The sequence below is a fragment of the Myxocyprinus asiaticus genome, chromosome 46 (genome assembly GCF_019703515.2).
Source record: "Myxocyprinus asiaticus isolate MX2 ecotype Aquarium Trade chromosome 46, UBuf_Myxa_2, whole genome shotgun sequence".
Taxonomy (NCBI): Eukaryota; Metazoa; Chordata; class Actinopteri; order Cypriniformes; family Catostomidae; genus Myxocyprinus; species Myxocyprinus asiaticus.
The window spans coordinates 14,040,549-14,065,325 of NC_059389.1; the positions used below are offsets into that span (position 1 = coordinate 14,040,549).

At 39.1% G+C, this 24,777-nt stretch overlaps 1 protein-coding gene across 2 annotated transcripts in view; it reads left to right on the top strand.

The window, feature by feature from the left end:
• galnt18a (UDP-N-acetyl-alpha-D-galactosamine:polypeptide N-acetylgalactosaminyltransferase 18a) overlaps window positions 1-24,001 on the top strand; it is a 75,455-nt gene extending 51,454 nt beyond the window's left edge. The window contains exons 7-11 of one of the 2 annotated variants that reach the window (XM_051689800.1): window positions 476-661; window positions 2,702-2,839; window positions 3,664-3,759; window positions 16,957-17,121; window positions 23,315-24,001. In XM_051689800.1, coding sequence (XP_051545760.1) covers window positions 476-661; window positions 2,702-2,839; window positions 3,664-3,759; window positions 16,957-17,121; window positions 23,315-23,461 — 732 coding nt within the window. In that variant the 3' untranslated portion in view covers window positions 23,462-24,001. The remainder of the gene's footprint in view (window positions 1-475; window positions 662-2,701; window positions 2,840-3,663; window positions 3,760-16,956; window positions 17,122-23,314) is intronic. The other variant, XM_051689801.1, reaches the window with a different exon arrangement.
• The last annotated feature ends 776 nt before the right edge of the window (window positions 24,002-24,777 follow it).

The window sequence follows — 24,777 nt, forward strand, 5'->3', positions numbered from 1 at the left end:
TTCAAGCTTCCAATTATGTTATTTTGGCATTCTGCTTGGCGTGCAGTAAAATGCCTCTGTGTTGTTTTGTATATGAACAGCAGTTTTTCTAAAAGCACAATGGGTGTTTTTAACCAAGAGATCTACTGTAAAACTTTAGTGTCCTTGATTTGAATTGTAGTTTTTCACTTGTTTTTCTACAAAGCATTTTTTCTATTGAAGTGCAATAAAAGAGATTTTAATTCTTAGAGCATGTCTTTGCTTTTGTTTTGTGTTTTTTGCAGTAATTTGGTTTATTCTGCTAAATAAACTTGCATGCTTCACAATAAATCACAAGCACTGTTGGTATGTGATATTTTTATTTATTTATTTTTTTTTAGAATATGTAATGGATTTTAAAGGACATTGAGAACTAGATGGGTTTAGCCTTGTTATAAGATTATTAATCATTTTTAATAAACTTGTGTGTGATTTAAACCTTTTTGTGCATGATCAGGTATGGCTGTGTGGAGGAAGTGTGGAGGTCATGCCCTGCTCCAGAATAGCTCATATCGAGCGTGCCCACAAGCCGTACACAGAAGATCTAGCAACTCATGTGCGTAGGAACGCATTGAGAGTGGCGGAGGTGTGGATGGACGAGTTCAAGAGCCATGTTTACATGGCCTGGAATGTTCCACAACAGGTAGAAAACCCCACAAAACTCATTATTTATTCACAGGTAAACTAAAGGGAGACATTGTAGCACCCAAGAACACTTCAAGAATCTAGGAATAGGCTCTAGAATGATCAATGATTGAACCTTGTAAAATCGTTGTAAATTACAAAGTGTAAAATGCACAGATATGTGAAATGCACATCTGTGAATGTGAGTTGGAGTCTTGATCTTGTGAACATTGTTCTTGGACCAACAGGTCTTATTCTGGGTCTTGGGGTTAGGTCCTGGTCCTGGATCTGGATCTGGACCAAAGGAGTGTATTCTTGGTCTGTGTCTTAGAGGGTCTGGTATTGTTCTGGATCTGAGCTTCGAAGAGTTTATTCTTGGTCTGGGTCTTAAACGGTGTGGTATTGGTGTGGATCTGGGCTTCGAATTGTTTATTCTTGGTCTGGGTCTTAAAGGGTCTGGTATTGGTCTGGATCTATGCTTTGAATGGTTTATTCTTGTTCTGGGTCTTAGAGGGTCTGGTATCGTTCTGGATCTGGGCTTCAGAAATGTTATTTTTGGTCTGGGTTTTAGAGAGTCTAATATTGGTCTGGATCTAGTCTTTGAATGGTTTATTGGTCTGGGTTTTAGATAGTCTGGCACAGGTCTGGATCTAGGCTTTGAATGGTTTATTCTTGGTCTGGGTCTTAGAGGGTCTGGTATTGGTCTGGATCTGGGCTTCAAATAGTTTGTTTTATCTGGGTCTTAGAGGGTCTGTTATATGTCTGAATGTGGGCTTCGAAGGGTTTATTCTTGTTATGATATTGGTCTGGGTCTGGGCTTTTAATGGTTTATTCTTGGTCTGGGTCATAGAGGGTCTGGTATTGGTCTGGGCTTTGAATAATTTATTCTTAGTCTGGGTCTAAGGGAGTGTGGTATTTGTCTGAATCTGGGCTTCAAATGGTTATATTCTTTGTCTGCATCTTAGAGGGTCTGGTATTGGTCTGGATCTGGGCTTTGAAGGGTTTATTCTTGATCTGGGTCTTAAAGGGTCTGTTAATGGTCTGGATCTGGGCTTCAAAGGCTTTATTTTTTATCTGATATTGGTTTGGGTCTGGGCTTTGAATGATTTATTCTTGGTCTGGGTCTTAGAGAGTCTGGTATTGGTCTGGGTTTGGACTTCGAATGGTTTATTCTTGGTCTGGGTCTTAAAGGGTCTGTTAATGGTCTGGATCTGGGCTTCAGAGGCTTTATTTTTTATCTGATATTGGTTTGGGTCTGGGCTTTGAATGATTTATTCTTGGTCTGGGTCTTAGAGAGTCTGGTATTTGTCTGGGTTTAGGCTTCAAATGATTTATTCTTGGTCTGGGTCGTAGAGAGTCTGGTATTGGTCTGGGTTTGGGCTTCGAATGATTTATTCTTGGTCTGGGTCTTAGAGAGTCTGTTATTGGTCTGGGTTTGGGCTTCGATTGATTTATTCTTGGTCTGGGTCTTAGAGGGTCTGGTATTGATTTGAGTCTTGGATGATCTGGTCTTGACTCCAACTCAGACTGCACATAACAAAAATTCAATATTAATGTGCTGAATTGCTTGGTAGTCATAAAAAGCCTAACATTGGGCTAATTAACTAAATCTCAGTTTAATAATTATATATTATTGTTTTTTCATGAATAAATATAATTACTTATTGGGCATTGTTGTCTTCTATTGTACTGCTGTTGCCTCTAAGGGTATTTTTACATAAGGGTAAAAATAATAAGCCTCTCAAGGCTGTAAGTTACAGTGATTTATGTTAGGGGTTGAAAAGTGATAATGTCTCAGACTGGCTTAATCTAGTCATCATTTTATGAGCTCTCACTTGTGAGCTGTCACAGAGATGCATTGAAATGCCATTTTTACTGCTGCATATATAGTATCACTTTACTTTAATTCACAGAGCCTGTGAGAGCCTGACCCTAAACTTCTGAATTACTGAGATAGATTTACATTGACACAGAATAGCATGCTCTAACCAACCATTTGATCCTACACTCTAAAAATGAATTCCCTTATGCTCATGTGTATGGGGGTTTGTGTGTGCAGAACTCAGGGATCGATATTGGTGATATCACAGAGAGAAAAGCTCTCAGACAGAGGCTCCAGTGCAAGCCCTTTAGCTGGTTCCTGAAGAATATTTATTCTGAGATGAGAACCTACACAGATACAATCGCCTATGGTGTAGTGAGTACAAACTATGTCTAAATACAAAAGGAATGGAATTTGTACACTAAAGCCACACTTAAAAATATATGAATGTGTTTGGAATAAATGCCACTTGGTTTGATATTTTGTTGTATAATGCAAAGAAAGATAATACAAGCACATGTTTCAAGCACAATATTTCTGGAAAAAAAAAAGTTTGTTAGGTTTTTAACTTATAAAACAGTAGATATTTTGTTAGAAATCAAGAAAATATGTATTTGGACTCTTCTCGTTTCAAACTTAGAGGAACATGTCCATAGTTAATTACATACTACACCTGTTGTTACTCTGCTAGGAGGGGAACTGACTGCAGACATCCATTAAAAATCCCCTTGGGACCAGTTGGTAAAAAGTAATAGCAAAAAACTTGGTTTTATATATTATATCTAATGTATATGAATGTATATCGTATTTCTATTGTTGAGTGTGAAATTAATTTTTAGGCAGCATGAGTGTGGCGCAAGATTAAATTGTTTTTGATAACATTATAAATATAAAAAATATTTTTCTTACTCAGGGCCCGATATATTAAAACCAGCCGTTTCTTAATTAATCATAATCCAAGGCCAACAGAGCGGTTTTGCTAATTGGCATTCTTTTGTGGAATAGTGTATTTAACTGCTCTATTATGGAGACAAAGTAAAACTGAGCTCCAGGGCATTTTCAAACATATTGGCCATTAGCAGACAGAGAGAAAGAGATGGTTTATGCATTCTTAATCCGTCTACTCCTCTACGGTTTTTGCAGCATGAAATAGGCCTGATATTTGTGATTTCTCATATTGTGTCTTTTGTGTTGTATAGCTGAGAAACAGCCTGAGGCCAGATCTGTGTGTGGATCAAGGACCTGACTCAGACAACATTCCCATCCTATATATCTGCCACGGGTTGACGCCTCAGGTTTGTGCCCAGTCATCTATACCTTCCGGCTTTCATCCTTTATCATGCATCAGAGTGTGTATAACTCATTTATAACTAATAAGTGCTCACATCTGGCTCCATTATGTCTCCTACTCTCTCTTTCAGTGTTTCTCCCTGTGTCTGCACTGTTGCCATGTGACATGCCACTTTTATTTATAGTTACTGTAGAGAGGACAAAAAACAATGAGTAGAAGGATAGGTAACAGAATCAGGAAATGTTGCTAGCAAAATTCGAACTTGCATCACTCTAATATGCAATAAAGAACCTGTTTATACCTGGTATTAACATCTGTCTCAGGTGATCAAGTCACAAGTTTTCAGGCGAGACAGACTTGTGTCAATACTAGGTGTAAAAATGACTTGTATTAAATCAGCCAGTTCGAATGTGCGTGCTACGCATGATCTGTGTTAGTGCATTGATGTTAGACATACGGAAAATATTCTGTGCAGTCTTATTTATTTCTTTGAAAGCCACACATATCTGGCAAAGTTTAAATTCTTGTTTTAGCCAGACTGATCACCCTGTTAATTTGTTGGCAGTAGGTTGAATCTTCTGCTGCTGAAATTGGTCTGCCGCCAGTGGCAGAAACAGGAATAGTTGTTGAACGTATTTTCATGTCCACATGTATGAAATGTTCACAAAGTGGCGCAAAAAGCTAGTTGTACTTGTTGTTGTAAATTATGTAATACTTTCAACGTTAATGTCTTTTTACTAAGTTTACTCCCTAACCCAATCCCCAACCCTAAACCTAACTGTCAGTGGAGTAAAAATTTAATTTTAGAGTACAAATGGAACCTCTATATCGCTCTTACCATTATTTATGTGATCACGATTACTTCCTGGTTCCCATGGGACCAGAACCTGTGTCTCGGAGGTTGCTCATGTAGCATGCTATAAGTAGTGCTAGAGGGAAAGGTGATCACATTTGAATTGATGCAAAAATGTCTGATGGTGGATGGGACTTGTCAGTCATATGGTAGAATAGGAACCTTCGGAAGCAACATGTTGATTTTCCTTGTGATCGTGTTGGTTTTAGCACAATGGTTGATTGCTAGATGAGTAGCTGGCCTTTTGTTGTTGTCTGGGATGCATTAGCTTTTACACTACAAATGCGTTTCTGACTACCTCCGAGTCTGGTTTGATTTAAAGAATCAGAAAACATTTTGGACCTGGTACTGTACAAGCAAATGTGTCAGAGCATGTTTGCTAACTGCAAGACCACAGCTCTGACATCAACACTGACTTTTACCCTAAACATAAAAATATATTACTCCTATTTAAAGTACAAAGCCTCAGCACACTGCAGTTGTTTAAGTTATGCAGAAAATTTACAATGAGTTGAAATGCTGACTCTTTTATGAAGGTTTCTCTTATGAAAGATTTAGCTACCACATCTCCCTGTATATGCTTGGCTTGCATTTCTTCCATTTTCCCTTCACAATTGATCTCAGTCTTTCACAATGATATACTGTCATTGTATTGCATAAAACATCTTATGCTGAATCTATTACACCCCTGGGTTCCACAACAAACAATACACTGAGAAATGCTGCAAAAATAGTTTTTTACCCATATAGCTTCATTCTCTTCAGGGGATTTCAGAGTTAAGACTGATTTCAAGGCTTCTCTGTAATGAATCTCAATAAAGTGCAATGACTTAGAACACAGCCTGGGAGGGTTGTTTTGCCACCACAGGGGCTTCATTTAAATGAGGAAGAATTGTAGAATGTGACTATATGTCAATGATATATAAATGGGAAAGGGAGGGAGAGAGAGAATAGCCATTTCAGCATGATTTTAACTACTTAGTTGGGTCTCTCACACCTGCTGAATTCATATTCATATGTGCCTGCACCTGTCTTATTGGAAATGACACAATGGTGCCAAGCAGTGCAGTATGATGTTTCCGGTTAACTCTGTTCTTGCTGATTCAAAACTTTCTAGAATCTGTTCTATCTTATACGGATATGTGGGTAACACTTTATAATAATGGTCCGTCATTAATAGGTAACTTTGCAGGAATGAATGCAGGACAAATGAGTAGTATTAACACTTCAGTTACTACTGTTAACTAATATGGAAACATGATTAATCAATCAGTAAGTAATAGTGAACTGATGACTGAGGTAGGTCACTGTTAGGTAATCAATAATTACTGAATTTGATTTGCCTCATTGAGAACTATTAACTATGGCTAAATTAAAATAACTACTAATTAATTACTAATCAAAACATTAACATGTGTCTAAAATGTGAATGATTATGTTTTTATTGTGAACGTGATCATGAAATGCGCCTTCAGAGAAATATGCGCCTCGTGCGTTTTTTGTGGGAATTAATTTATGAATGTAACAGTTTTTGAAGATTTGTTCTTGCAATGCCACAACAAATTAAAGGGATGCAAACTCATGAGGGGCAAAAAGGGTAAGACAATCAGTGGTCCACGAACATTTTTTCTGGGGATATTTTTTTTAAAGAATAAGCTAAAAGCACCAATTCCAGCTATTTTAGTGATTCAAGTTTATTCAAGTTTACAATTGTGCAGAATTAGCTGCAAAATAAAAAGTATTTTGATGAGGCTTGCTTCTGTTTCACAAATTTGTTCAATTTTATTAACTGATTAGTTCAGTGACCCCTTCTGGAAATGTCACTAGGTGGCGACAAATGAGCGTCTTATGTGCTATGAGTGAGTCAGTGAATCATTTTGAGTCGTTCATGACCAAAATCTACCAAGAGACTTTATAGTGTTTAAGTATTAAAAGAACAAAGCAGATCTGTAGTCTTCCTTCAGTCTGAGCATTATTTTTCATCCAAAAAGACAACAATAGTCTAATAATAGTGAGTTTCAATAACGTCCTTACCTTCTCCTTTATTAAAACTTGCATGGCTACAAATCTACTGACTTCAGTATAAGAATTATAAACACAAAGCAGATCTACGGTATCATTTTCATACAGTAGCTTATTTAAACTGCTGAGCATGGCTTTTATCAGAAAAGACCACAATAATAGACAAATAATAATAATTTTGAGTTTCAATAATGTTCTTTCGTCATTGTAAAGCGCATTTCTCATGAGTTGAGTCGAGGCATCAACGCTCCGTTCAACGCCAGCGTCAAACAGCGCATTGCCCTCCACATGACGAGTTGCAGAAAGCGTCACAGAGGGGCGATTTTACAAGTTTGCCATGTAAAAAAGTGGGAGGTGTGCACAATAAACATTGATAACGTATTTGGAAGAGAGAAAAAAGTTTGCAGTTGCTTTGATAGCAGAAATTAATAAAAGGACTCGTTTATGTTTAAGTCTAAGCGTTTTCTTGGTGAATTTTAATTAGTTCAATAACTGGGGTCTCTGATATTCATAAACGATAAGGTAATATTTAATTAAAAGAAATTATGAGACATTCAATGTCTCTTCACAAATTTGGACAGTTTTTAAATATTTCTTGTTGCTTAGTACTCTCAAAGACATTATTGGTGAAGCAAAAATGTGTGTGTGAAAAACACTTTGGTGTAAAGTGGCGTCACTTCATAGGCTTCAATGTATTCTGCAGCGCTGACACGAGTCATGTGAAAAACCCTTAACGCGTATAAATATCAATCACTTTTGCACATTAATCATTGCTCTTCACAATCACAAAAGTGACCGATTATGGTTTCAAAATGGCGAATTTCTCTGAAAGGTGAGGAGTTTGGATCCCTGACATTTTTTTTTTTTTTCATGCATTTATTTATTTTGTGGAATTTGATCATTTTCAACGGCACACCTGACAATCTTTCACGGCACACTAGTGTGCCGTGGCACAGTGGTTGGGAAACACTGCTCTAGCAGACACTGTAGCCTTGATTTAGAGAGCTACATTCATAAATTAATTCCTGCAAAGAACACACGTGAGGTGCATATTTCTCTGAAGGTGCATTTCATGATCCCAATAAAAACATTATCATTCACATTTTAGACACGTTAATGTTTTGATTAGTAATTAATTAGTAGTTATATTAAATTAGCCATAGTTAGTTAATAGTTCTCAATGAGGCAAATCAAATTCAGTAATTATTGATTACCTAACAGTGAACTACCTCATCAGTTCACTATTACTTACTGATTGGTTAATCGTGTTTCCATATTAGTTAACAGTAGTAACTAAAGTGTTAATGTAGTACTACTCATTTGTCCTGCATTCATTCCTGCAAAGTTACCTATTAATGACAGACCATTATTATAAAGTGTTACCGAAATGTGATGTATGGCTATATATGTGTTATGGATTCAATCCACACAAGTTTAGTTTTTTGGGACCAGGTGCGAGAGCGTTTAATGAGAACACAAAAGGTTTACAGGAAATGCACGGTGAGATCAAAACACAGAAGGGATGACACAGGTAAGTAACGGTAAGTAGACTTCTCAGGAAGATGAAGGATCAGCAAGGTGAGTATCCAGATAATATTGTCCACAGAACTTAGGAGGAAGAATCAGGCAGAGAAACCTGATAACCAAAACAAACAACAAGGTAAATCTTCAAACTTTGATAAACTTCAATAAATTTACACTGCACGGGAGCAGCGTGGTCAAACTATAGTCCTTAGTGAGATTTGACAGTGAACTGAAGTGAAGGTGACTTATTTAAACAGTCCTTAATGAGTGAGCTGATTGTGTGCAGGTGTGGCGAATTAGAAGTCAGGAGAAGAGGAGTGGAACACTGAGGGAGGTGGAGAGCCCGAAGGAGGTGTGACAGTAAGTAACAATAAGTGACAGGATTAATTTGTTCTACTATAAGGAAAGGACCAATAAAGTGAGGACTTAGCTTTTGACATGGTAGATGGAGTCTACTGTCTCTGGTAGAAAGCCAGACCTTCTGCTCAGGATGGTATGGTGGTGGATCCAAGCGGTGGACATTGGCCTTGCTCTTCTGCCGTCTTACAGCCTGCTGAAGGTTGACATGAGCCGCATTCCAGACCCTCTCACTAGTCTTAAAACAGTGATCTACTGCCGGGACTTCAGATGGTTCTCCTAACCAGGGGAACAGCAGAGGTTGGAAGCCAAGTATGCACTGGAATGGAGTGAGGCCGGTGGTCTGCTGGCGGAGAGAGTTCTGTGCATACTCGGCCCAGGGAAGATAGCGACTCCAGTGATCCTGATGATGATGACAGTAGGTCCGGAGAAAGCGGCCGATCTCCTGGATCTTCTGTTCCGTCTGCCCATTCGTCTGTTTGTGATAACCAGAAGAGAGACTAACTGACACACCCAAGAGTGAAAAGAACTCTCTCCATACCTTCGAAATTAACTGGGGTCCTTGGTCTAATATTATGTACTCCGGGAGTCCGAAGTTCCTGAACACTTGATGGGAAAGGGTCTCCGCCGTTTTGAAGGCAGTTGGTAAGCTCTTCAGCGGTTCCAATCGGCAGGCCTTGGAAAAATGGTCTACTACCACAAGGACACAGGTGAACCCCTCAGAAGAAGGCAGGTCGGTGATGAAGTCCACTACTAGGTGGGACCAGGGCCTTTGAGGAATGGGCAGGGGAAGAAGATTTCCGGCTGGGAGATGTCGGGGAGTTTTGGAGATAACACATTCAGGGCAGGCTTGTACAAACTGTCGAACATATCTGGACATCTGAGGCCACCAGTAACGGTTGCGGAGGAGTGAGAGGATCTGTGCTATGCTGGGATGACCAGAGCCTGGAGAGGGGTGGGCAGCCTCGAGTAGGGAATGATGGAGCGAGGCTGGTACATACTTGCAGTTGGGTGGACTTTCGGCCGGAGGAGGGTCTGCCACGGAAACTTGGAAGATTTCATCATCCAGGGCCCACCGGATAGGACTCACGAAGATGGTGGGAGGCAAGATGGGATCTGGAATGGTGGAATCGGGTTCTGGAGAGTGTAATCGTGATAATGCATCAGCCTTGACATTTCTGGATCCCGGACGATTGGTTACCAAGAAGCAGAATCTGGTGAAGAATAGTACCCATCTCGCCTGACAAGGATTCAGCGTCTTTGCGTCCCAGAGATATTTGAGGTTACGGTGGTCAGTTACCACCTGGAAAGGGTACTTGGAACCATCCAGCCAATGGCGCTACTCGTCCAAAACGAACTTGATGGCAAGAAGCTCTCGGTTGCTGATGTCATAGTTCCTTTCCGCAGACGATAGCTGGCAGGAGAAAAAGGCACAAGGATGAAGCTTGGGAGGTTGGCCCTGGCATTGAGACAACACCACTCTGATGCCGGTGGTGAAGGCGTCGACTTCTACAATGAAAGGGAGCTCAGGGTTTGGATGACGAAGTATCGGAGTGGAGGTGAAGGCCAGTTTGAGGGTTTGGAAGGCATGGGCGGCTTCGTGTGACCAGGGTAGTTTCTTAGGCTTCATGTGCAGAAGGGCAGTTAATGGAGCGGCAGTGGAGCTGAAGTTCCTTATGAAGTGATGGTAAAAGTTGGCAAAGCCAAGAAAGCGCTGGAGTTCCTTTACTGTAGTAGGTGTTGGCCAGGACTGTACTACTTCAACTTTCCCCTGGTCCATTTGCACCTCTTCAGGTCCAATACAGTAGCCTAATAAGTGAACTGACAGGAGATGGAAGGCACACTTTTCAGCTTTCAAGTAGAGGTGATGTTCTCCGAGGTGCTGGAGGACTAACTGCACATGTCGGTGGTGCTCACCTGGGGATTTGGAGTAGATGAGGATATCGTCAGTATAATGATGAGAAATTGGGAGCAGATCTATCGAACAATCCCATGGGCGATGAGGTGGGAGTTGGGCTGCTTTGGTCGAACTGAAGACGTCCGTGAATTCAGTGTACTCAGGAGGAACGGATACAGACTGATTAATGTTGGGACTCTCAATTGTTGTCACATTGATCTGTACTGGGAAAGATTTTGTAGCAGGTGGAGGTATATGTCAACGAGGCAGAGTCAGACATCCTTGGAAACACTGCGAACTCCAGGACCAGATTTATCCGGAGGCCCAAGACACAATGGGGGAGTGTTGAAGCAGCCACGGTCTGCCCAGAACAATGTTGGTCGTGGAGCCTTCCAGCACCAGAAAAGATAAATGTTCAGAATGACAAGCACCCACCTTCAGCATTACAGGACCTGTACGATGAGTAATGAAGCCTTTTCCTAGGGGTTGTCCCACTACTGAGTGGATGGGGAGCGCCAAGGAACAGGCAAAGGCGGTGAGGCTGATTCGTTGGCAGAGTGTCGGGGAGATGAAGTTACCAGCGGAACCCGAGTCGACGAGGGCCTCTACGGTGAAAGATAGAGAATTGGCAGAAATGGTGACCACTGTACTCATCGGGGAATGAATCACAGGCTTAAACTGGACTGAACTCACCACTACTCATGTATGATGAATGGGGCAGTTATTCAGCAGGTGGCCGGAAGCCCCACAGTAAAGGCAGAGGTGATGCTGGATACGGCGATGGCACTCTGCGGAGCTGAGATGTGATGAATCCACTTGCATGGGTTCGTCGCTGGGTTCCGTGGCGTAAGGAGTAGCTAAACTTCACTCTGGTTGCGACATTGGTGATAGAGTACTAATACTCAAGCCCCATCGCATCGTAGTAGGAAGCAAGTTGTCTTTGGAGTGTAGCTGTGAGCCCCTGGCAATAGGCAATGTGGAGTGCTGCTTCGTTCCACCCGCTGGCTGAGTTGAGGGTACAGCAGGTAATAGCATAATCTGTGATGGAACGACGGCCTTGATATACAAGCGCCTCAAGGATCTCATCAGCACTGGGTGAGTCTGGTCTCACTGGTTCCATAGTGGGTCAAGTCTTCTGTTACAGATTCAGTCCACACAAGTTTAGTTTTTTGGGACCAGGTTCGAGAGCATTTAGTGAGAGCACAAAAGGTTTACAGGAAATGCACGGTGAGATCAAAACACAGATGGGATGACACAGGTAAGTAACGGTAAGTAGGAAACTTGGTAACCAAAACAAACGACAAGGTAAATCTTCAAACTTCGATAAACTTCAATAAATTTACACTGCATGGGAGCAGTGCGGTCAAACTATAGTCCTTAGTGAGACTTGACAGTGAACTGAAGTGAAGGTGACTTCAGAAGGTAAGTAGTCCTTGATGAGTGAGCTGATTGTGTGCAGGTGTGGCGAATTAGAAGTCGGGAGAAGAGGAGCAGAACACTGAGGGAGGTGGAGAGCCCAAGGAAGGCATGACAATATGAACATACTGTACATATAAAATCATAGTTCATGTTTTTGGGCATATATTTACATATTCAAATTCCACTATGATTTGGGAAATTATATGTTAAATATTTTGTAAAATATAAACTTTTGTAGTATTTTGAAATATGTTGCCTATATGTAATAGTATGCAACTTTTTATATATATCAGAGAAAACTATGCATGACCAATATTTATATATGTATTTTATATATACACTCACTGAACACTTTATTCGGAACACTATGGTCCTAATAAAGTGCCCGATGAGGTCTTCTGCCTCAAGGTTCCACATGTTGTGCATTCTGAGATACTATTCTGCTTACTACAATTGTACAGAGTGGTTATTCGAGTTGCTGTAGCCTTTCTGTCAACTCAAACCAGTTTTGCCATTCTCTTTTGACTTCTCCCTTGACCTCTCTCATCAACAAGGTGTTTCCGTCCACGGAACTGCCGCTCACTGGATGCTTTTTGTTTTTGGCACCATTCTGGATAAACTCTAGAGACTGTTGTGTGTGAAAATCCCAGGAGGTCAGCAGTTACAGAAATACTCAAACCAGCCTGTCTGGCACCAACAATTATGCCACAATAGAAATCGCTGAGATCAAATTTTTTCCCCATTCTGATGTTTGATGTAAACATTTACTGAAGCTTCTTACCTGTATCTGCATGATTTTATGCATTGCACTGCTGCCACATGATTGGCTGATTAGATAAAAGCATGAATAAGTAGGTGTACAGGTGTTCCTATAAAGTGCTCAGTGATTGTATGTATATGTATATCCATTATGCCATATATTAGATTCCTGTATGGGATGGTATGTGCAGAGTATGAGCCTTTTACTACCTCTTGTTATGCTGGATTTGTTCTATCCTAAATGGAGTGTTAGACAATACATCAGTTGAGCGTATTAGCACTGAAGCAGTTGTTTGGGGATTTGAGCATGTTTGAAATGGAGCATATACACACTCACTCTTTCTTTCAGCATGTATCTCACTTTTATTCAGTAAAAGTAACATTGTTTTCATACAATAGCCATAAATCTCCCAAGCAGTGAAAAGCAGCCTTTTCCTCAAGTTGAAATAGAGGAACAGTGCTAAATGAGTCCGTTGCAAGTTGAATAATTATTTCCCCCGCTCTTTTATATTATTCTCTGTCCCATTTTAGCCCCCCATTCATTCTCCTAAAGCTCCATTGCTCATCAAAGGATCCCGAAGGACAAGCATTGTTTCCATTGTGAATGAATGTTTAGTAGTTTTATGTGTCTGCAGAGATACATCTACTGACTGTTAAGCCTTTGTGTTCATAGAGAAGTTTTCATTTCAAGGTGCCTCGCAAATGTTTGAGCTGTTTGCATTTGTGCCATTCCAAAGTCAATTTGAGTAGTTACTTTTATAGTGGGACCTGGTTAGTTTTTAGAGAAAATAGCTTGAGGCATCATAAGCCGGCGCCACACTAGCAGACCCAAAACAACTAGATTTTGACCGAGGATGTCACACTTGCCGACTGTTTTGCTGAGATCTCGCTCTCTTCAGTTGGAGGTATGAAACATTTACAGATTAAGAATGGTTGAGGAATAACAAACATACCAACTCACTGCAACTCACTCTCTCTCTCTATGATTCCCTGTCACGTGGAGCTCGCCGAAATAACTACAGGTGTAGTGCGTGAGCATAAACAATTGTAAAAGTGATTTAGGAAGCGATTCATACCTTGTGAAAATTTGTAATTTTGTATTTATTCCCTCGAGGCTTGCCGTAGAACACGGATGTCCATATGCATTTTTTAGTGAATGAAGAAATTACATGAAATAAAAAAAGACTGTTGTGCATCCATTTTCTGATTTCATTAGTTGTTTTAGTGTGGAAAAATGCTTTTTGACAGAATCACTATGGATTACAATTAGCTTTTGTGATGATATGCAGCTGAGTGCCATGAAAGCATTCAGATCAGATTGACCTCTTGTCAGTACTTCAGTAAAAGAAGCAGCTCATTGGTCACTTGAAGACAACACAAGAGCCCGCACCGTTAGATCCTTTTTTCCCGTTGCTGGAACCATTACCTGTGCTGGTAGTCCCGATGGTCAGATGATTAACGACTTCCAGCTGGCAGACACTAATGCATGCTTCGTGTCCTTCCACCTGGCAAGGTTGGGGGAGCAGCTAGACCAGCTTAAACCATCAAAGACCAACAAACCAGGGGGCCTGGGTAGCTCAGTGGTAAAGACGCTGGTTACTACCCCTGGAGTTTGCTAGCTCGCTAGTTCGAATCCCAGGGCGTGCTGAGTGACTCCAGCCAGGTCTCCTAAGCAACAAAATTGGCCTGGTTGAGTCACATGGGGTAACCTCCTCGTGATCGCTATACTGTGGTTCATTCTCGGTGGGGCACATGGTGAGTTGAAATAAGCGTGGTTGCCGCGGTGGATGCCGTGAAGTCTCCACATGCGCTATGTCTCCGTGGCAACACGCTCAACAAGCCACGTGATAAGATGCACAGGTTGACAGTCTCAGACGCGGAGGCAACTGGGATTCGTCCTCCGCCACCTGGACTGAGGCAAATCACTACATGACCACGAGGACTTAAAAGCACATTGGGAATTGGGCATTACAAAATTGGAAGAAAAAGGGGAGAAAATCCAAAAAAACAAACAATCAAAAAAACAACTTAGGCTGGTTTAAGAACATTTTTCATCAGGTTGGTAGAGCGCATGGTACTCTCAAGGGACACCAAGAGATCAGAATTGATTTGACCCAAACAGGAAAGGGACTTGTCTCTGCCAAACTGTTATCAGATTTTTTTTCCCTAGAACAACAACCAAACCCTGTGATTGCGAAAACTGTACTAGATCGTATATAGGAAATGTAATCTATGTATTTGATAAAAGTATCAAACTGTGTGATGCATTCAGAGATCTGATTGAAGAGACATCAGTCAGTAATTGGAAAAAACATCTGTATTAAATTTAATCAATATTACTGTGAGAGGTTTTCCAAGCACATGCTTCAAAAGTAAAATATCAATCAGTTCAGGTCCTGAGAAAAAAAGATGCATTGAACAAATTCTCTCAGAAAGGGCTTGTTTTTCAGTAAGTTGAGGGAACTAAATGATCAGGCCCAACAAAATGTGCATTGATTCAGAGTACATTGAAAATGTGTAGTGATTCAAAGTACATGTTGAATATCAGGGAATTTACTTGTCTTAAATGATTGACATGTTGCTTCTGAAAGTTCACAAACATTGAAATCAACCCTATTCAGCCGAATTTCCCCATCAGACATTTTTAAACAATTCAGATAAGAACATTACTGAGAGAATTTGGAGACATGGGTTCTGGTCCCATGGAAACCAGGAAGTAATTATGTTTACATAAACAATGTTGAGCATGATTTGGAGGTTGCATTTTCGCTCTAAAATTAAATTGTTATTCCACTGACGGTTAGGATTAGGGTTTGGGTTAGGGAGTAGAGACAATAAAATATACATTCCTGTTGACTGTATTACATCATTTACAACAAAAAATGCAACTCACTTTTGCTGCCACTCTGTGGACATTTCACCTGGAAACTGGAGCTCACACATGTTTGGCCTCTGGGGGCAGACCAATTTCAGTGCCTCTCCACCTACTGTTGACAAATTAACAATGTGATCAGTCTGGCTAAAACAAGGGTTTTAAACTATGTCAGATATGTGTGCCTTTCAAAGAAAATGACCATCTGATCGAGAAATAAACAACATAATGATTCAAATTTCGTTTAGCGTAGACCAATTTCAACTTTCATCCTATTTTTGCAGAAATTAAAGTGTGATCAATCTGAATGAAAACCAGGGCTGCATCCCAATTCGCATGCTACCTGTACTTCATAGTGTGCGATATTAGGATTAGTTTATAACAAATCATAGTATTTTAAAAATAGAATGGCAAACATGATTAGATGGTGTATTATTCACAGATTTCCGAGCATGCATTATGATTTTTGGGCTAATCTTACTCACAACCTTTTACGATTTGGAAGAGGAGGATTTAGTGACGGTGCTCTTTCGACTTTTAGCAGTTGATGAAAAGTGTTGCATTTAATCACATGGGACACAATAAAAACAGCTAGACATCTAGTTTTTGGAACAGAACGCAGGGGTTTCGAGACACATTTTTTAAAGTTGAACTGTATATAACTTGACACAGTGTCTTAAATACAGGCTTTTCACAGCAAATATGTGCAGTCTTATAATATATGATTATTAGCAGTTAATTTGGTTAATCTACATGTAATTATTTGCTTTCATTTTGTAATTGATTGACAGCCACAATTTTAAGGTAATGAATACTGCTAGGTGCTAACGTTTAAGCAGCAAAGGGATCTGTGGGATCAAGATGCTGTTTTTTTACTTTGAAGTATGCCCAAATTCTGGCATACTGTCTTACTACATACTCAAAAGTATGTACTTTCCCATCACCTGCAATATACATCATTTAAGTGCATAGTGGGAGTAAGTAAATTGGCATGCTGCCCAGGTTGGGTGTTGGGAAACAAATTAACAAATGACAGTCATTTGATAAGAAGTTATTCCTCCCTGTTGAGCCGATTAAGATGCAACACTAGGAGTCATTAACACAGGGATTTGGAACTGAGCCAAATGTGTTTCAGATTTCAGAGGCAAGGCACAATTCCCTTACATAAATAATTAATTTTATTGGCTGTTTAATGCAAAGCTGGATAATACACATGCTGTCAGAAAGACTCTCAGACAACCTAAAAGCAATCGATCACGATATTAGATAAGTGAATGGATCAAATTATAAATGATATATGATGGCTATATAAAAAAAACAATCTTGTTTTTATGTCATCATTTACTCACTCTTGTGTTGTTCTAAAGCATGGAACAACCAAAAAGTATGAATTTCTTTCTTCATTGTCATTTGTAACACACAAGGAGATGTTAGGCAGAATGTTAGCCTCAGTTTGGGTGAACTATACCTTTAACAGTGTCTTTCCTTGTTATTTCAGAATGTGTACTACACCAGCTCTCAGCAGTTGCATATTGGAGGATTGAGTCCAACCATTGATGATGATGACAACAAGTGCCTGGTGGACGTGAACGGCCGGCTGCGACTGCTTGAATGCAGCTATGCCAGCAACAAGCACATGAAGCCGTCCTGGCTCTTTACTCAGGTATACATGTTGTTTCAGGAAATTATTACAGTATATGTAAACAGTACAACTTGTACTATCCATACTCACTTTGGCATTATAAACACAATCTATGTTGCTTTAACAAATTGAAACGTTTAAAGAAATGCTGGTCTGGTTAGTACTTTGTACAGTGATAATATTAAAGATTAATTATGGCATAATGTTTAATACAAAAATTATTTCGACTCGTCCATCGTTTATTTAAAACTAGTCAGCAGTCCCTGCTAGACCTTTGACTAAAACAGAAAAGGTCTGGGATCTATAGCAGCTTAGATTGGCCAAGAACTGCCCACTTAGACAGGAAACTGACAAGTAAAGTGATCAGTCACAGTTGGTTTTGTCATTACGTGCCGTTTAGGGGTGGGGTTATCCAAGATATATCATACCATAATAAAAGACGACATGGGGAAAAACATATTTTACTGGACTGTCATACCTCTACACATGTGAGGAACCTGTATTATTCAGTTGATTTTGAAAAGGTTTTTAATCAAGTGAATCCAAATTTAGTTTTAAGGTTTTAGGAAAAATGAATCTTAAACACCTCATTTAACTTATTTAAATATTTTAAATAACTAAACCTGGTTCCCGCCATGAATATAGCCATAGAAGCTGGCATGGTGTAAAAAAATGAAAGAAACAAACAAACAAACGACATGGGGAAAGAAATAATTTATATAATGGCATGACAATCTCCGTGAGTGACTGCACAGAAAACACACAAGAAAATAGTGGAAAATGTGTGGAGAATGCAAGTACAGCACACAAAACCTAAGTAAACAAAGAAGAATATGCAGCTTGTGGATATCCACTTTATTTTCTGCTATGTGCCTCAAACGAAACTCTGAATGTCTTTAAAAAATTTAATGTCACTAACCTGGTAAACTTGGACAAATCTGGTGATAATTTCATCCTCAAAAACGCTCATTGTATCAACAAGTATCCATGTTAACACAACTGTGTTTCCACGCAAATTGATGATAAAGTCCTGTGTGCTTCCACTTGCAGAAGTTCCATCGAACCAAGCAATCAGATTTGCGCTGAGTTGATTGATAAAGCGTTTTCCATTTTTGTGTGCTATATGCATCAGACGGTTAGAACACAGACTGTGGGTGGTCCGTGGGCATGCCGTTTGAGGCTGAGACTAGGAGTTGCTCAGTTGGTAGGAATATTCCTTATTACGGTTCAAGGGATTTATTAATTGCAATATTTTTTCAACTCGTTATTTTTTTTATATAATTAATCACAATGAACTAAATCGACAGCCCTAGTTAAAATACACACTGCTTCAAAAGTATAGCCACAAGACGAAAACAAGACATAATTATGTATGTTAACATGAATTTAGTGTAATAAAAAATCTCTTACTAACCTTATTTGTGTAAAGTTACACCGATGAGCCAAAACATTATGACCACCTGCCTAATATGCTGTTGGTCCTCTGCATGCCACCAAAACAGTGCCGACCCACCAAGGCATGGACACTACAAGATCCCTGAAGGTGTGTGTCCTGTGGTATCTGGCACCAAGACATTAGCAGAGATCCTTCAAGTCCTGTAAGTTGCGAGGTGGATCCGCCGTGGATTGGACTTGTTGGTCCAGCACATCCCATAGATGCTTAATCGGATTGAGATCTGGGGAATTTGGAGGCCAGGGCAACACCTTGAACTCTTCATCATGTTCCTCAAACCATTCCCGAACAATGTGTGCAGTATGGCAGAGTGTATTATCCAGCTGAAAGAGGCCATTGCCATGAAGGGGTGTACCTGGTCTGCAACAATGTTTAGGCAGGTGGCCATTGTCAAATTGATGTCCACATGAATGGCTGGACCCAGGGTTTCCCATCAGAACATTGCCCAGAGCATCACACTCCCTCCACCGACTTGTCTTCCCACAGTGCATCCTGGTGCCATCACTAAATGGTGCACACTGATGTAAAATAAAATGGGACTCATCAAACCAGGTGACTTTCTTCCGCTGCTCCAAGGTCCAGTTCCAACACAACGCGTGCCCATTGTTGGTGCTTTCGACGTGTACAGGGGTCAACATGGGCACTCTGTCTGGTCTGCGGCTAAGCAGCCCCATACGCAGCAGGGTGCAATGCATTGTGTGTTGTGACACATTCCTCCCATAACCATCATTAACATTTTCTGTGGTGCCACAGTATACCTTCTGTCGTTTTGGACCAGACGGGATAGCCTTCATTGCCCTAACACATTGAAGAGCCTTGGGCGCCCAACGCCCTGTCGCCTGTTTGTCCCTCCTTGGACCACTGACGGTAGATGCTCACCACTGCTGAACGGGAGCACCCCACAAGCCTTGCCGTTTCAGAGATGCGCTGACCCAGTCGTCTGGTCATAATTTGGCCCTTGACAGTCTCTTAGGTCTTTACTCTTGCCCATTTCTCCTGCATTCAGCACATTGACTACGAGAATTGATTGTTCATTTACATTTAATCTACCCAGACCTTGACATGTGGCCTTGATCAACCTTATTCGCTTCACCTGTGAGTGGTCATAATTAAGCCTGTCGCGATTATTAAATAATCGTCTGATCACGGTTATTTATCTAACCATGGTTATTTAAGAGAACCACGATTATTGTGCACTTCAAATTTCAATCAAATTTTAATGACCAAATAAGGGAATTTTAAGTGAATATATAAATGCCATCAACGGCATGTTTGTGTGTCATTCAGTTGAACTCTGAGCATCACTGAGCCACACCGCGGACGTCAACCAGAGCAGCTTCTGTCCGGAAGAGCGCGTGAAACGCTTCTCAAGTGCAAAATATAAACTAACAAATATAAACTTTGATAGTGAACACAAAGCGCTCCGGCTTCACTTTAAACTATCCTGTAATGGCTAATACAGTGGCACAGAGGACGAGACACACGCTTACTCTCTTTCTGTGGAGTGATAAAATGATGAAATGAAATCTCAAAGGTTTTGCTTCATGAGAAATAAGGGCTCTTGGGTTAAACAAAGAGCATTAAAATAATGGGTGAAAGTGAAGAAACTAGGATAGAAATATTTTACTATTGCATAATATAATATTTTATTATATAATATAAATATAATAAATATATATATATATAATATTTTTTTTACCAAAAATAAAATGTATTTTCCAAAAACAACAATGTCAGTGTAAAATTGACCAATATTAAAGTTAACTAAAAAGAGAGACATATTTTAGTATTTAAAAATGATTTGTTATACAAAACATTATTGTTCATGTCATTCATAAATTTTTAAGCCTTTAAATAAAATCATATTTTCCTGTTTTATTATTTGATTTATATATTTGAAGTTAAATATATAAAAATGTCTTCTTGAGGTGTATACACACATTTTATATGACAATTATTCGAGAAAGCCCTAAGAGACAATTAATCATCATAGCCCTAAAACGGACAATTAATCGCAATTATTTGTTTGACAATTAATCGTCAGTCAAATTTCATAATCGTGACAGCCATAGTCATAATGTTTTGGCTCATCAGTGTGTATACAATATTACAACTTTGTTGTCATGGCAACATCACAGTGCTATTCCCTTTTTAATCTGGTAAAGTGCTGTAACACAGGTAAATCACGGATTTTATCAAACTAAAATCATGTTTACACATGTGTATAATGTTTACTTTGACTTTAATCTTGTGGCTATACTTTTGAAAGTGTGTATTTTAATGTTTATGGACCCCATTCACTTCCATTGTAAGTGCCTCACTGTACCTTCGATTTTGCTTTTTCTAAAAAAAACTGTTTTCCTTTAAATTAGAGTTTATGACAGTGACCAGTCTGCACGGCCTGGTTTATTTTTTTACAAAAGTGTCATAAAGACCTTCCCATTGTGGGCCACTACACACACACACTGACATCCCTTAGCTGAATTAAAGCCAATGTCAGAATCTCTCTCTTCTGAAGTTCTGAAGTCATTTAAGGACTTTAGAAACTTTCCCTTAAAATTTACTGTCAAATTTGCAGCATCTGTCAGCCCTCCAGCTGTACGACTGGACATTTTCAGGATATCAAGCATTAATAATTCAAAGGTGTGAGCTGTGTGTCTTTTAGAGCTCTCCTAATTTAAGTGCCAGTCAGGATAATAGTATGCGTCTTAATTTCAGCCATAGACTCAATGGCATGAGCCACATAATATACTCATTTATATTCAAACAGGGATGAATTAACATATTTCACTGCAGTCTGCATCATTTATAGGGATAGTTTACCCAAACATTACGATTATGTTATCATTTACTCACCCTCATTTCGTTTCAAACCCGTTTGACTTTCTTCCGTGAAACACAAAAGATGTTAGGCAGAATGTAAGTCACAGGCTCCATTCACATTCATTGCATCTTTTTCCATATAATGTAAGTGAATGGTGACTGAGACTTACATTCTGCCTAACATCTCTTTTTGTGTTTCACGAAAGACAGAAAGCCATACGGGCTCAGAACAACATGAGGCTGAGTAAATGTCAGAATTTAAATTTTTGGGTGAACTATCTCTGGTTGGGAATAACTGATATAAAGGGTTTAGCTAAAATGTGGAAATGCCAGAACAGGTTATCAGATAGGGGTAATGCTGCCCCCTTGGGAGAGATGTCGCATTAGATGAACAAACACGCTATCATACACACTATAACAGTATGAAAGATACCAGTTCTCACAAAGGCCCTCGGGACGTGCCTTTTTATCTCAGGTGAGCTTGATGGGATATAAAGGGATAAAGAGTTGTTTAAAATGGAATCAGGTGGGAGGAAAAAGGGCCAAATCAATTGTGGCCTTTTAGATGCTAAGAATTACAAAACCAGTAAAAGAGTAAAATGGATTTTGGTTAGTATAGCATCAGAAATGCCTTTAAGTCTTTATCAACTCATTTTGTCCTCAAAGATCTGTTGACCACCTGTTTTTCTGTCTGTATCCAGGATACTGCATGGCCAGGCTTGAAAAAAGGCATCATTGAGCTTGTAGCATATGTACTCAGTTGAAATATATAAGGGCATTTGGCAAAACAACCAGTTTGTGCAAAAACGAGGATATATTTCAAGAAGGCTGATGATGAAGAGAACTTAATTGTAGCAGATGCACTGGTCCCTAATGGTGATTCCAGTTTCATGACGCATGCTAGAAATCAGAGCACTTTTAATTTAAAGGGATAGAACAGTTGAACTCAAACAAAGATTTTTAGATGAATATATCAGCTCTGTAAGTCCATACAATGCAAGTGAATGGTGGCCAGAACTTTAAAGCTCCAAAAAGCATATAAAGGCAGCATAAACTTAATCCATACGACTCCAGTGTTTAAATCCATATCTTCAGAAGATATATAATAGGTGTGGTTGAAAAACAGATAAATATTCAAGTTCTTTTTTTACTATATATTGTTCTCCCTGCCCAGTAGGTGGCAATATGCACGAAGAATGCAAATTGCAAAACACAAAAGAAGAAGAAAGTGAAGATTTATAATAAAACAATTACCCTATAAAATAATACCTAGCTAATAGAAAAGTTATACTGAAAAAGTTACACTGCTTAAATATATAGTGTTCTGTCCACATATTGTTCTCGGTAGAGAAAATCCAGTCTTTAACTGAACCATTAATCAATTCAAACATAAATGTATTCAACAACTTGAGCCCAAGGAAAAGAGATATAGAAAGTATAGGCATTGTTTATAAATTGCTCACTTGTGCAGTGGGTGGAAAAGGTTAAGCAATCACCCAACCAATTAACTAATGCACTTACAATTTAAGGTCAATAGTAAAGATAATTACATTTATTAAAATCTCGTTATGGGAGCGACAGGCTTTTACATGATGAATTCCTCCTGCTTTTTTTTTTAAATGCAACTTTGTTTAATGTAATAATTGGATGCTCTCATGAGTCAAACCTGCATGAATTGAAATAAGAGGAGAAACATAAGATGGTTCACAGGCTCAGCATTTCAGAAAAACAAAGTAGTTTTTTTGTTATGTTGTGTGAAGTGTTTACAGTTGCAGTTCTTTTTTTTTTCTTTTCTTTTTTTTTCAGCACACCCTCTAAATATGGATGAATCAATGTTGTGGGGAATCTAATTACAAAGTAATTAGTTACTGTAATCTAATTACATTTTAGTCCAAATTATGTGACTATTAACATTTTGATGTGTCTTTTGTCTTCCAGGGAGGCTCGATTCAGAACAGGAAGTCGAAGCGTTGCCTGGAGCTGGTAGAAAGTACAGAAGTGGAGCATGGTTACCAGCTGGCTCTTCAGAAGTGTAGCAATCAGAAATGGACAATTACAAATGTATTGCCTGGCAAAGTTCTATAATGTCATGGTATCTTTTGAGGGACTTGCATAGTGCAGTTATCACTAAATTTAAAATGTACTGGGAGTGCGTCTCATTTTTTAAATTGTGCATCCTCGTCATTCAATTTTACAAATTGCTTCGATTCCTCCTTTCTCATTTCCTAAGAGGATGGAGCAAGGACACAAGGAAAGTAAAGAAGGAAACGAAACGAAAATGCACAATTTTAGAAATGGGAAGCACCCTAATATGCTGTGTCCCTTTACATGTATTGATGTTTTGTCAGACAGAGGACAAAACTGTATGATGACACCTTAAAGTGTCATGCCTGGAATTCAATGACATCATGGAACAAATGTCAAAATCTCCTACTGATTATTTTTATTTAATTTTGACCAAAAGAGATTGGTTGAGACTGTGATGCTTAAATGTATATCAACAGAGCTCTTGTGCTGTATGATTTAAGGTTGCATGGGCTCTTGTATATTTAGGCTTCTTTTTTTTTTTTCTTTTTTTTTTTGCTACTGTGTAGCACAAAATTGAAATTTAATTTTTAGTTTTTTTTATTTCCTACATGTCTTAGTTTCGTGAATGAAGGTTGTGATTATTTAACCTGAAAAAATTATATTTTATAAATGTAAATAGCCTTTATAAAAACATTTAAAAAATACTTTTAACTTGTCATCCTTGAATTTTTCAATGAAGACACCAAAGAATCCATGACATAAAACTGAAAAATAAATGCATTTTTTGGTATTTTATTATTCCTCAATAGCATATGCTAGGGTATTAAAAGTTATGTTCAGGCAGTTAAATCAAATCAAATCACTTTTATTGTCACACAACCATATACACAAGTGCAATAGTGTGTGAAATTCTTGGGTGCAGTTCCGAGCAACATTGCAGTCGTGACAGTGATGAGACATAACATCAAATGTACACAACACAATTTAAAATCTAATATACACATAATTACACAAAACATAATATACAAATAATAACATACAATGTACATTATACAATACACATAATATAGAATACACATACAATAAAAAAAAAGTATATATAAAATGTACAGTAGGTTGTATTGTACTGTATTGACATTCAGGCTGTCGGTTGATAGTCAGTTGCCAGTGTGTTGTTAAGAGAATATAATTTATGACAGTCCAGTGTGAGATAATAAGAGTAATAAAGTGCAGTGCAGATGTATATTGATCGTGAGAGATCAAGAGTTCAAAAGTCTGATTGCTTGGGGGAAGAAGCTGTCATGAAGTCAGCTGGTGCGGGTCCTGATGCTGCAATACCGCCTGCCTGATGGTAGCAGTGAGAGCAGCCCATG